At 39.7% G+C, this 14,278-nt stretch overlaps 1 protein-coding gene across 4 annotated transcripts in view; it reads left to right on the top strand.

Annotated features, from left to right (window-relative positions):
* Positions 1–272: 272 nt before the first annotated feature.
* The window catches only part of TPP2 (tripeptidyl peptidase 2), an 86,875-nt gene continuing 72,869 nt past the window's right edge, over positions 273–14,278 (top strand). For all 4 annotated transcript variants that reach the window (XR_009818738.1, XR_009818737.1, XM_061996332.1 and 1 more), the window contains exons 1-7: positions 273–499; positions 6,856–6,984; positions 8,350–8,445; positions 8,843–8,947; positions 10,127–10,251; positions 10,892–11,055; positions 13,257–13,411. Coding sequence is in view for 2 of the 4 variants with exons in the window: in XM_061996332.1 (XP_061852316.1) it covers positions 338–499; positions 6,856–6,984; positions 8,350–8,445; positions 8,843–8,947; positions 10,127–10,251; positions 10,892–11,055; positions 13,257–13,411 (936 nt within the window). In the remaining 2 variants the exon portion in view is untranslated. The remainder of the gene's footprint in view (positions 500–6,855; positions 6,985–8,349; positions 8,446–8,842; positions 8,948–10,126; positions 10,252–10,891; positions 11,056–13,256; positions 13,412–14,278) is intronic.

Consider the following 14,278-nt stretch of genomic DNA (forward strand, 5'->3'; position numbering starts at 1 on the left):
GCCCAGCAGCCCGCGCCGGGGTCCCGGCGGTTGGAGCGCATCGCTCCTCTGATTGGTTGCCTCGGCCGCGGTTGCCCCGCCAGCTCCGGCGCCCGTGCCAGCCCGCCGCGCGGCCGCATTGGAGGGTTCGGTGCCGGTGGTCCCGCCGCGCGGGCCGCGAGGGGGCGCGTCTCCCCGCGGATTGGTGGGGCGGCAGGGCGCATGCGCCTCCCACTGGCTTCGCCCATTTCCCCCCCCCAATCCCTTCTCCCCCTCCCTCCCCCAGCTGCCGGCGCCGCCGTCCGCGCTCTGGTCTCGCGCGGCACCGTCCACCCCCCCCCCACCCCCGCCTCCTGCCATGGCCGCCGCCGCTGAGGAGCCTTTCCCCTTCCACGGTCTCCTGCCCAAGAAGGAGACTGGTGCTGCCGCCTTCCTCGCTCGCTTCCCCGACTTCGATGGGCGGGGGGTGCTGCTGGCCGTGCTGGACACCGGCGTGGACCCGGGGGCGCCGGGCATGCAGGTAACGGGTGGCAGGGAGGAGCCGGCGGCGGCCGCCCCTGAGTCACGGCCTCGGGTGTGGGCGGCGGGCGGCCCTCAGGGGGTTGGCGGGAGGTGGAGGCGGGGGCAGCCCTCGGGCCCTGCCGGAGGCGCCCCGTGGCGCTGGGGCGGGCGGAGGCCGTACTGCCGGGGGGGACGGAGACGAGTGTGGGGCCGGGGCGTTGGGCCAGGAGCGGCCATGGACCCCGGGGGGCCTCAGGCGTCAGCGAGAGCAGGGGAGGCCTCCAAAGGGCCGTCCTGGAGACTTGTTGTTTGCTTGTTTGCTTGCAGTTCCCGCTCAGCGTGCGTTCGCCTGAGCGTGGGCTCTGGTGCAGGAGGACGGAGGAATCCTGTAAACAGGGTCTCCGCACCGGTCACTTGAGCGTTTGCGTAGAGGTCCTCCTTTTTAAGCCATTCATGGGTGTTTTCTGTTCCTTAAATCTTCTCAGCTGTCTTCTTCCACATAGAGTTCATTACAAAAGAGTACTTTTTGTTAAAGCTTAGCGTGACTTCAAGAATAGGTAGCTTGAGGCTACAGACGGAAGCTTAGATCTTTTACATGAGAAGAGTATTTCTGGCAAAATTTGCATGCCTCTCTTTCTCTGTGTATTTTTCGTGTTATGTATTGCATTAGCAATCTATCGAATTTGTTTCTGCCTACTTTTTGAGGATCTCAGTTTATACAGTGATTGCTGTTCCGATCTCAATCTCAGTTCTGTAAATTTCTCTGTGATTTTAATTTTGATGTTTCTCCGCACTTCCTTATTGCTTTTAAGTGTTGTCTTTCAACATTTCTTTATCATCTAAGTTTCTGTGTGGCCTTCTATAGCGCTGCTGCTTCCAATTTCTTGGAACATGTTTTCTCTTAAGATGTGGCAAAAGAAGTGATTTGGAGAGAGTTGCATGCCACTCGCTTGGATTCTCTATCCTTTGGTGTTTGTTTGGTTTTTTTAACTAAGAGCCTATGTTGGTTTCTTCCCTTTCTTTTTCCCTTTAAGCCACCTCGTTGAGGGACCACACCTTGGCACATCTTTAGTTCAGTGTTCTAAAATGACTCCTTATGGAGTTCAAGTAAGTGAAAGAATGAGTAAAGAGGATAGGTAAGGTGGAAGGAGGGACTTGGACAGCTGTGACTTTGGATGATTTAAGCTGAAATTAAACTGATCCTTTTGACAAAAACTTTATAAGTGAAATAGTAATTAGGAACCTTAGAGAGAGGTAACCAGAAAGCAAACAAAAACAAGATAATACCATAGTCTGGCCAGAAAGCAGTAAAATACAATTATCAAGATGTGAATATAAATAGGGTGTGAATAGTTCTAAGATTTCAAATATGAAGGCAAAAAATCTAAATCTCTAGAGATTATAAATGGAGAATGGTCAACCAAAAAGAAAAAAAGCATGAGTTTATGGATAATAGAGGGAAACTTTGTTCTGAGATAGATAACCCAAGGTTTATGAAGTTTGATAAGGGATACTTATGAACCCTCATGATCTCAGTGTTGACAATAACACTTCAACCAGTTTTCTTTTGGTGAAGGATAAAATTTCAGGTAGTAAAGTAAATGATTTGTAGATAACTGGGAAGGGGGAGGCAAGTGGTGGTGCACGGTTTGGCATTCATCTTGCAATGAGTAAGAGTGAGTTTGCAAGGATGTTATAGAAACATGTGGAAAAGCCATGTACTCTTCACACTGCCTACTCAATACACCTGACTTAGGCTACTTGCAAAACTACAGAACAGGGGGTGTTGTTGCACAGGATACAGGGAATTATAAAGAAGAAGTAGTATGCACAGTCTGTAGAGTAGCTTCCTAAGTCTTTTTGTCAGCAAGAGGATATCCTCACTCTGTGGAATATTGGGCAGTTTGTTTTACCTCACAGAATAAGACAGCGTCTTGGGCACAGACAGCAAGACAGTGTAGCTGTACTGTGACAAGTAGTTTCTAACCTTGGGGTTTTTGGTTTTTTATTGCCCCTGTCTTCTCTGCTACTGCTTTTTCTTGCTATTAGTCTCATTGTCAGTTATTGTCCTGCCACGGAGCTAGAACTATGAGAACGGAGTCAGTTGCTTGGAGGGAAGAGAAGCAGAATTAATAGGTATTACAACTTTGAGTTCAGGTTAATGTCAGCAATGATTACAGGCCAAAATGAGCTGCTGTGTTTTGAATATATTTTGTGGTTTTTAATCAAAACAATTCATGTTTTACTCCTCCCTAGTGTCTCATTCCTGGTTAAGGTTCTTTCATTTGTTGATATTATCCTTTGACTTGTAAATGTTGATAGCATGAAAGTGTGGTACCTGGTGATCACTTTCTGAGGGACAAAAAGATTTAGGAACAGAGTATACCATTATGATTATATTCTTCTCTGGACATTTGGTGCTATAGAGAAAGTAGTTACTGAGCTTAAAAAAAAAAAGTTCTTACATTGATTTTTTTCTGTTGGCTGACTTTCTTTGCCACAAAAAATATTAGTCTAATTTGTATTTCCTTTCCTTTTCTTTCTGAGTCTTTTGTAGCGAGTGCACTCTAAGGAACTCGTTTTACCTTGTTTTTTATTGCTTTTCACTCCACCTGTTGATGCAAACAATAAAGTTCACTTTGTGTACTACTTTCATTATGCTTTTTTTTCACTTCTTAGCCCTTTTGGTAGAATCTGTTTCCTGTTGTTATCTGCCAAATCGTGGCTTGCATTCCTCATTAAGACACGACAACTGATGAAATTTTAGGTAGGCGAGTATGTTTAATGGAGCATTGGGCTGTGTACATACAGTCTTTGTTCAGCCCCACCCTGTCCTTTCCCTGTTGCTGCTACTTATTGTGTTTGACGATAGGTAAGTCGCTTCATCTGCTTCTTGATAGTTTTATGAAATGCCTGCTAGAATTATTATTTACTAAAATTAGTTTGTACTTTAGGAGATGACCTTTTAGCAGTAGCAACTCATTTGGTTTGACTTGCTTTTCAGCACTGAGTTAAAAAAAATGCTTCAATATTATTTTATTTGTGATCAGCTGTCCTGTAACCAAAGTGCTGAAGAACTTGTTCATCTCTTGTTGCTGCAATCAATAACCTTGTTTGTTCTGACAAAAATATATTCAAATGCATCTGGCTTTGCATATTTGTTTGGGATTGGCCCAGATACTGGTGCTCATCTACTTCTGTTATACTGACCAGTTGCCAGGGTTATGTGGCTAGATTAATTTCAATGTGTTCAATTTACTATTTTACTTGTTTTACAAAGTTAGAGATAATGTTGAAATATGTTTTTCAAACTTCCAGCTAAACTGTATAAACAACAAAACCAACACTTTCAGTTATAAACTAGCAGACTAGTTTTTCAAATGGCTGTAGGCAAACCATGATATGAAAGGTAGGATTGAGGATTTTGGTCTAAGTATACTCTTAATAATTTCTAATTGTAAAAAAAGTTCTTTTTTTGAATTTTAATGCAAAAGGTACTAAAATATGCCTTCTGTCTGTAATAAATTCATTACTTCAGGATTTTTCTGCTCACACAAGAGAATTGACCAAGTTCACATTATTTTTTTTTTTTTTCCTTAGAGTGACAGGACATGGAAAGGAAAACCTGGTTGAATTCTTTGAGTTTCACTGTAGCATTACTACTGGTAGGCAGCATGCCAAACAATGGTTCATTGCAGTAGAAGCCACCGTATCAGTTACTTGCACTAAGTGACCATGAACCTGCCTGGATCACTGCTGTTAGGAATTGGACTTTGGACCCTTTCACCCGAAACTCTGAGTTTCCTGTGTCAGACTGAAAAACTGACATTTGTTGGTTCAAATTGTACAAACTCACGTGCATGTGTTGACCTGCTATTCAGCTAGAAGGCAAAGAGCCATATAGTGTAGGAGTGGCACGTTGTTTTCCTGGCTAGGAAACAACTTTTAAAACTACCCAAGCTTGCTACGGCATAAATTTGTGTTCTGGCCACCTGTTGCAGTGTAACTGGTCTACTTCAAATAAGTCACCTTGGATTACATTTTCTTTCTTCTGTTCTTGTGCTCTGATCACTGAACAAATTCACTTTGATTGCAGGCATACTGCAAAATGTCTGCTTCTCATAATCTCACGTTTGGCTTGGAGTTGCTTTATTATTAGAGCAGATCTTGACTTTTCAGTGAGTGAAGACTGATGTTTGAGGGAATAAATTACAAACACTAGGAACCTGTATGGTTTGAGTGCCAAAGCACTGTGTTCATCAAGAACATTTTTACTACTGTGTAACTGTTTTTCAGTAGATGCATTACCAGGTTAACACACTTTAACAATTTTCTAAACTGAATATGAATTTCTACAGATTAATAGTTTGTTTCTGTAATGGAAGTTCTTCCTTAGAAAGCCTCTTCAAAATCAGTATTTGTTACCCTCTGGGAAATGCAATGAATGTCCTTTTTATGGTTGCTATGGGTTTGGGATTTTTGGGTTTCATTCTTTTTTCCATCTGTTTAAACCTGGTTTTTATTTGCAGATGGGTGTTGCTTCTTATTTTTGTTAGTTTGTTTGGATTGGCTTTATTGGGGTTTTTGGGGGTTGATTTTTTTTTTTTTCTTTTTGAGGAAGTTGTGGGATTGTGTGGTTTGTTGGTTTAAACAGTGAGAATTTGATACCTTGGAAGTATTTATCCATCTTTTTTGAGATGTGATAAAAGTTTGACCCTTTTTGTCTTTTTGACAGCAACAGTGACTTCAGTGAAACAGCTTGGTCATGTTGTTAACATCCAGCAGCTGCTGCTGAATTCACAATTCCAGAGCATGATTTGAGCAAAACTGCCTGCCGTATATGTTATGTCTAGCATCAAAATTATTGCTAGAGAGTACAATACCAGATATTCAAATGGTGAAAACTAAACAATGTTCCTACTTTTCTGAACAAGAGACTTTTTTCACTTACAGTGTAGGAAGTGTTGGGAAGATTATTTATTTTTTAAAATGTTTTAAAATCAATCTTTAATGTAGAACTGTAAAAATAGGTGCAGTTGGCCAGCTCATAGAATAGCTTGGGTTGGAAGGGACTCCCCTGCCAATGAACAAGGACATCTGCCACTAGATCAGACTGCTCAGAGCCCCATCCAACCTGGCCTTGAACACCTGCAGGAATGGGGTCTCTACCAGCTCTCTGGGCAATCTGTTCCAGTGTTTCACTATCCTCATTGTAAAAAAAAAAAAAAAAAAAATCATCCTTATTTCTAGTCTACGTCTACCTTCTTTTAGTTTTAAAAACATTACCCTTTTTATTATCATAACTGGCTCTGTTTAAAAGTCTGTCCTCATCTTTCTTGTAAACCCCTTTTATGTATGGAAAGGCCACCTTCTCTTCTCCAGGCTGAACAATCCCAACTTGCTCTTGACCTGTCCTCGTAAGACTGGGACTCCATTCTTCTGAATTTGTATTGCTATTCAAGCAAATACTACTGTGTATAAAGTATAGTTTGTTTACTGAACAAACTCATATAGTACCTACTAAGTAAAGCATGTTATTACCAGAAGTCAACACTCAATTTTTTTGCTAAATGTAAAAGAAATAAAAACACCTTTATCATACTATTAGTGATTGTGTAGAAGGTTCCTCTAGGTGAAAGGAACTTTGGATTAGTGATTTCTTTTTTGCTGCTGTTTGGTTGACTTCAACTGAAGTTAAGTCCCTCAGGGCTAGTTTTCTTATAATTTGAGGAGGCTTTCAATTCATGCTCATAAACCTCTCTTAGCTAGTCAGATCTCTTTGTCTTCACCCTGATAAAAATACTCCTTTTTACAGTATTAGGTGGATATAGCCACAGCTCTTAGCTCTTCAGAAATGGAATCCTTGAAATAGGAAAAATAAGATGATGATAACTCATGTTCCTTTTAGGTTTAAGCACAGTTAAGAGACTCAGGCTTGTGAGTGCATGTGTTTCAGCACCTTTCATTTTGTGAGTTGTGCACTCATTATAGTAAATTTGCCCAGAATAGTGGGATGGAAGCAATACAGAGAATCACTTGAACACAAATAGTAGTTTTTGCAAATGGTTTTGCAAGCTGAGGCTTGCAAATTAAGGATCCTCTGCTTTATCGACACAATGCTTTGATTTGTTTTTCTTCCGAGTCCTTTTTAGAAAGGTGAGTTAGTGAATTTGTACAAACCACAAAGATGGATACTTTGCCCTTAGTTCATTGAAAATTACTAATTTCGAGTTGGGTTTATGTCCTTCAGTTAGAGACTGTGTGCTTGAGAAAGTTACTTGATATTTGTAGTGACAAATTATTTTAAAAAATCCTGATTTGTATGCTAAAGGGTAATCAACAAAAGTTTCAATTTTTCTGTGCTTATATTTTCAGATTACAACTGATGGGAAACCCAAGATAATTGATATAATTGATACAACAGGCAGTGGTGATGTAACTACATGTACCATTGTAGAACCTAAAGATGGGGAAATTACTGGTCTTTCTGGAAGAACTTTGAAGGTAAGTATTTGGTGGCACAGAGTCAGCACAAGTATCTTTTCCTTTCTGTCTTATTTAACAAGAACTCTAGCACCTATTTTGGTTTCTGCAGAACTTATTTCCTTTTAACCAGATCTTATGCAAAATTAATACTGTATTTTATCATCTTATAGGTTACTTGACATTACATTTACTTTTTATGACTTTATGTTTCATAGTCTCTGTAGCGAAATGGGAGTGTGTACAGAGTTTTGTTGCAGGCTTGGTGATCATTTAATTACTTTGCTCAAATTGGTATCTAATACAGTTTTGGAAACTGGCTGATGAAAATGTGCTGATGTGCTTTAGAAATATCAGACACGATTCTGTCTTTAAAAGTGCTACTATTTTCCACAACTGCAAGAGGAATCATGTTAAGCTCATGGTAAATAGTTTTACAGACTGAAAAATCTTTGAGAACTTTGTTGGAGGCTCAGTGCATTCTCACTATGAATGGAGAAGGAATGATGTAGGGTTTTCAGAAGGGATATGATGAAATCTAGCAGAGGTCTCAGCTACGTAGAACTGCGGATTTTACTGGCATGTTTTTGACTGGCAGGTTAGATGGATGAGGTGATAGAATACAATTGTATGGGTGAATCAGAGAATCATAGAATGGCTTAGGTTAGAAGGGACCTTAAAGATAAGTCCCTGCTGTGGACAGAGACGCTTTCCACTAGACCAGGTTGCTCAAAGCCCTATCTAACCTGGCTTTGAACCCTTGCGGGAATGGGGCATCCACAGCCTCTCTGGGAAACCTGTTCCACCCTCACAGTGAAGAATTTTTTCCTAATTTTAAATATTTTCCCTCCTTCAGTTTAAAGCCATTACCCCTTGTTCAATCACTACGTGCCCAGAAAAAGGTCCCTCTCCAACTTTCCTTTAGGCTCCCTTGCTCTCTTTTGTTACTAGGTATAGTGGGTCTGATACATTGACAATCTAAACTGTAGGCAGATAAGAAATTTAAACATTCAGGTGTTTGTCATGATCTCTAACCATAGTACTGCTTAATGCTAGCATGTTTCTGTTCATTTATATTGCTGCTATTTCCTCAGACTTCCGCCCAATAAAGGCACTGCTGAGGCTATTGTGTTTAGAAGTAGAGTATCAGGGCAACTGATATTTAAAGATATTCAATGGCAATGTCACAGGAATTGATGCTGATTCCTCTGGAACTGCATCAAAAGTGCCATGCTGTGTTGTTGAAACTTAGTGCAGTAGATACTGTCACAGAGACAGGGAATTAAATTGGTGATATTTGCAAATCTGTTGTGCCAAGCTGTCTTACCCAGTGCTGAATTATTTTTTGTCATTAGTTAACTTATTTCTGAATATACTTTTCTGTAGATTCCAGCAAACTGGGTAAATCCTTCAGGCAGATACCACATTGGCATAAAAAATGGCTATGATATCTATCCTAAAGCTCTTAAGGAGAGGATTCAGGTAAGGAACTTTTTACTTCTCATGTGTCATTATCTTCCTTCAAAAAAATTAGAATGGTGAAAGTACAGTATGTGATTTGCTAATGCGTGTAGGCTGCTAGCCAGTGCTAGAGAGAGAATCCCTCACTGATTTATTTGCAGTTTTGACATGATCCATTTCAGAACAATGGGAGGTGGCCCAGTAGACCTGCCCACAATGGTCCATTTAGAGAAAGGTCTAGAAATTGCCGTTACATGGGGATTTTTTTCAGTGTCTTGATATTTATTTATTTATAGGATGATATTGAAGTTTTTTAGCCTCTGTGTCTCAAATCAGAATTTTCAAATTATTTTGATAGTCTTCATACTTTGGCTTACATATTGGTCAATATGTTGAGGAATCTGGTTTTATTTTACAGAAAGAACGCAAGGAAAAGCTCTGGGATCCTGTTCACAGACTGGCTCTAGCAGAGGCCTGTAGGAAACAAGAAGAATTTGATGCCGCTCATAGCTCTCCCTCCCAGGTTTGTGTAAATCTAAATAAGCCTCGTTGTTTGCAACAATTTGTTACCAGTTGCAAAGATTAAAATATTTTATTAGGTACTTGTGATTATTTTGGCACATAACTTACCAATGTATCTTCTGATTAAGGTATTAATTTATTATTGGATGATTGTTTGATTTGCTTAGTGGTGTTAACTGATGTTGATTGACAGCTATCTGAACCTGAGCCAGCAGTGTGCCCAGGCATCATGGCCTGTATCAGAAATAGTGTGGCCAGCAGGACCAAGGAAGTGATTGTCCCCATGTACTTGGTATTGGTGAGGCTGCACCTTGAATACTGTGTTCGGTTCTGGGCTCCTTACTACAAGAGGGACATTAAAGTGCTGGAGCATGTCCAGACATGAGCAACATGAGCTTGTGAAGGGTCTGGGGAGCAAGTCTTAATGACAGCTGAGGGAGCTTGGGATGTTTGATGCTAAGAGGAGGCTGAGAGGAGACATGACCACTCTCTACACCTACCTGAAAGGAGGTTGTAATGAGGTAGGGTTGGTCTCTTCTCCCAAGTAACAAGGGATAGGACAAGAGGAAATGAGCTCAAGCAGTGCCAGAGGAGATTGAACATAAGGAAGAATTTTTTCACTGAGGGTTGTTAGACACTGTCACAGGCTACCCAGGGAGGTAGTGGAGTCCCCATCCTTGGAGATGCTTAAAAGCCATGTAGATGAAATGCTTAGGGACATGGTTTAGTGGTGGGCTTGGCAGGTTAGTGGTTGGACTTCATGAGCTTAAAAGTCTCTTCCAACTAAAATTATTCTATGAAATATTTCATAGCATGTTTTTAATGTTTTATTTAAGTTATAAGTTTTATAAGTTTGAATCTTCCAAATATATCCTTTCTTTTGTAAACTAAATACTATTTCATTGAAGTACCAGAAATGCCTCGTGTCACTTCTATGTTATTTAACAATGTGTAAAAAAAGTAGGGCTTTAAATGTTTCAGTTACAGAAGTTGGAAGTAGTTATATATAGTAGGCCAAAAACAAGAGTGCACTGTTGAAGACCGTTGAACTTCTGACTCCTAGGGTAGTCTTACATTCTTGATGAAGTAACAGAACAAATATATAGCATCAGAAAGGAATGTAGGATTACTTATCTTATAATCATTTTAGAAATACTCTGTGTTTTTGTTGCCTTATTAGGTAAATAAACTAATAAAAGAAGAACTTCAAAATCAAGTGGAACTGTTGAATTCTTTCGAGAAAAAATATACTGATCCTGGCCCAGTATATGATTGTCTAGTATGGAACGATGGTGAGACCTGGAGGTAAATGACTGAACTTCTCTAAAATGTCTTTTTCTAAGTATAAAGAAACAGCATGCATTGAGGACTCTTAAATCTAATCCCTTTATAGATGTCTTAAGTAATATTTTGATTTAGAATAATACTGCTATATCACTTGAGTTTCATGACAGCATGGCATGCAGTGTAAGATTTTTCTCTGAGGCAGAGTAAAATTGCTTTGAGTATCTGTTGCTGATAGGAGGGAAAAAAGCAAACAAACCCAGAGCACAAGCCTTTGCAAAGCTTCAGGATGTAGTATGGTGTTTTTCTTGACTGAATCATGTGCATCATACAGAACGGTGGTTAAGACTTAAAATGTTTGTGTACTAGCACTGCATAGCTAGCATTAGTGGAATTTCTTCCTTGGAGAAGTTGCCTGGGTTTCCATATGCTTGCTTTTCAAAGACGGATTAATTTGTATTAAGTAGTGTTTGAAAATCAGTTTATGTAGCTTCTGAATCTATGTGTAAACAAACAGGTTTTAAAATAGTGACTTTAAGAAGTAAGATTACATAAACACAGAACCACACTTCTTAAAGACTTTGTAGTACTCTTTGCTAGGAGGAGGACAACTGAAAGCTTACGACAGCTGGAAAATTGCTTTTTTGGTTTTGGTCAACAGAGCCTGCATAGATACAAGTGAGAGTGGTGACTTGGCTAGCTGTACAGTGCTGAGAACCTACAAAGAGGCTCAGGAATACGGATCTTTTGGAACATCTGAGATGTTGAATTATTCTGTGAATATATACGATGATGGAAACCTTCTTTCAATTGTGACAAGTGGAGGTAAATGAAAGTAATCTTAAGAAAAATCTGTTGCTGAGTAGGTACGATGAGAAGCAGCAGCTTGTTTTGGATCCTTATCTGAGACTTGGGCTGGATCTAGGCAGCTGTCTTAAAACATCATTCATTACTATGTCAATCAAGATCAGTGTTCAGATTTCCTGAACTAAACCTATAATGAGAGCTCATTACCAAACTTACTAGCATTTTTGTCTACTTTGCGTTCATATCCATGTATACGTAGAATGTGTTTACTTAAATATTCTTCAAGATGTTCCTGCATCTTAAAGCCTAAAATTGAGAATTTTCTTTTAGAATACTGTTTTTGTTTTCATTTCTTAAATATAGGATGAAGTTGCTGTCCTTTGTGCTTGTGTAATTTGAGAAGCTTAAATAAGACGTCCATGAGCAAAAGGAGTATTAATCATTATTTTGGTTTATCCAAACTGTTTTTATTATGGCTATAGAATCATAGAATCGTTATGGTTGGAAAAGACCTTCAAGATCATCAAGTCCAACTGCTAACCTCACACTACCAGCCCCATCACTAAATTAAGCCACATCCCTCAGCACCTCATCTATGCATCTTTTGAATATCTCCAGGGATGATGACTCCACCACCTCCCTAGGCAGCCTATTCCAATGCTTAACAACTGTCTTGGTGAAAAAGTTCTTCCTAATGTCTAATCTAAACCTCCTTTGGCACAACTTGAGCCCATTTCCTTGTGTCCTATAGCTGTAGTTCCAACTAGTCTGAACTCATATTTTTGTGTTCTTTATGTAATCATGTTTTGTATTGGAAGCATCTGAGTGGTTATGGTGGTATGAATGTATTTGATTTGAAAAATGCTTGTAATTTCTCAAGAAATTGTTTGTTCTTAGCAGAACTACAGGAGCACCTCTGGTTTCTTAACTGATGGCAATTCATTCCTTTTTATAATTGTGCTGGTTCTTAATCTACCTTATCCGAATCACCTCAGGTGAAATGTTCTTGAGTAGGAAGTATTGGACCTTGTAACTTATTAACTCAGGAAGTTAAGGCTTCCTTTCTCTCCACCTGTTTCTTCTTTTCTACCTGCAAAAAGCTCTTTTATTTTGTAGATCGCTGCTGCTAATGGTGGAGGGGTTTTTTTGGTATATTATGAAATTAAATAAAGCTATTTGAACCCTGGCCTCATTTTATAGAATCACATAATCATTTAGGTTGGAAAAGACACTTAAGATGGAGACCAACCATTAATGTAGCACTATGACCACCACTAAACCATGTCTTAAAGCACCACTTCTATACATATTTTAAATACCTTCAGGAATGCTGAATCAGTCACTTCCCTGGGCAGCCTCTTCCAATGCTTGATGATCTTTTTCATAAATAATTTTTTCCTCATATCCAATCTAAACCTTCCCAGATACAACTTGAGCCCATTTCCTCTTGTCTCATCACTTGTTATTTGGAAGAGACTGACCTTTCACTACAGCCTCCTTTCAGGTAGTTGTACAGAGTGATCATGTCTCCTCTCAGCCTCTTCTTATCCAGACTACCCATCCCCAGCTCCCTCAGCCACTCTTCATAAGACTTGTTCTCCAGACCCTTCACGAGCTTCATTTTCTACCTCTGGACATGCTCCAGCACCTTAATATCCCTCTTGTTGTGATGGGCCCAGAACTGAACACAGTATTCGAGGTGTGGCCTCAGCAGCGCTGGTGAAGAACAATCACCTCCTTGGTCCTGCTGGCCATGCTATTTGGCACCTGGGCACACAATGGCTCATATTCAGACAGTTGTTGATTATGACTCCCAGGTCCTTTTCCTGTGGGCAGCTTTCCAGCCACTCTGCCCCAAGCCCGTAGCGTTGCATGGGGTTGTGGCCCAAGTGCAGGATTCAGCACTTGGCCTTGTTGAACCTCATACAACTGACCTCAGCCCATCGATCAGCCTGTCCAGGTTCCTCTGAGGAGCCTTCCTGTCCTCAAGCAGATCTACACTTCCACCCAAATTGGTGTAATCTGCAAGCTTCATGAGGATATACTTGATCCCCTCATTCAGACAATTGATAAAGATATTAAACAGAACTGGCCCCGGCACTGAGCCCTGAATTTGTATACTTGCAGCTCAATAAGTGAAAGTTAAATGATCTGTAGTGTTTTAAAGTGCTATAAATGTAGTTCACTAAACATAGTGATACTCCTTTTAATTTGCTCAGGAGCACATGGAACACATGTGGCTAGTATTGCAGCTGGATACTTTCCAGAAGAACCAGAACGAAATGGTGTGGCTCCTGGAGCTCAGATTCTTGCAATCAAGATTGGTGATACAAGACTAAGTACAATGGAAACTGGCACCGGGCTAATAAGAGCTGTAGGTATTTCACTGAATAAATGATTCAGTAGTGTGACTTTGTAACATTTTCTGCTCTGCCATGTCTTTGTTTCTAGAATATTTGCAACAGGAAAAAAACAACTAGACACTCCGGAAACAAATCCTAAACAAACCAAACAAAAATAACCTAACCGAAAAAAAACCTCAAAGACAACCAGAACATATTTTTAAACATATCTTATGACTGATGTTTTATATAAAACAAGACTTGTGTTGCACAGAGCACTTAGAGGATTTTTCAGAGTGATAGAGTTGCAATGTCTAGCTAACTTGACACATGAGCTAAGTTAGTTGTATGCTTTTATAAAGTTCCTTATTCTATCTTGTGAGGGGGTTTTTTTTATGGTTACTTAGATAACTACAGAATGCATAAGTACTTAAATCTAGAATAGAGAGTATTATCTACCCATATGGTTTTAACTCCATTTCTTAACAGGGAGGTTTTCCTTTCCATATTGCTTTTTTTTAATGATGAAAGGCCCAAGATCTTTCCCATGTTCTGAGGTGATAGGGAAAACTTTTTTTATAAAAAGAATTGAAAATATGATAATATATTCATGGCCCATAGACTATCCTGCTATAGTAACATGAATATATTATAGCAGTAATGTTTTTGTGACTTTTTGGAATTTAACCAAACTGCACAGGGAAAAAGAATTTCATGTAATCAAGGACAGACATTTGAGACAAGAATAATGATGTTTGCAGTTTCTTCTTACAGTAGTGCCTAAATTAGAACATGGCAAGAATAAGACTGTTCAATGAGCATGATTTTTTTATTCTATTTACTGAGAAAATACCACTTAAGTAACTGAAGTTATTGAAGTAAATTACGATATATGCTTT

Source organism: Colius striatus, chromosome 1 (genome assembly GCF_028858725.1).
Source record: "Colius striatus isolate bColStr4 chromosome 1, bColStr4.1.hap1, whole genome shotgun sequence".
NCBI lineage: Eukaryota > Metazoa > Chordata > Aves > Coliiformes > Coliidae > Colius > Colius striatus.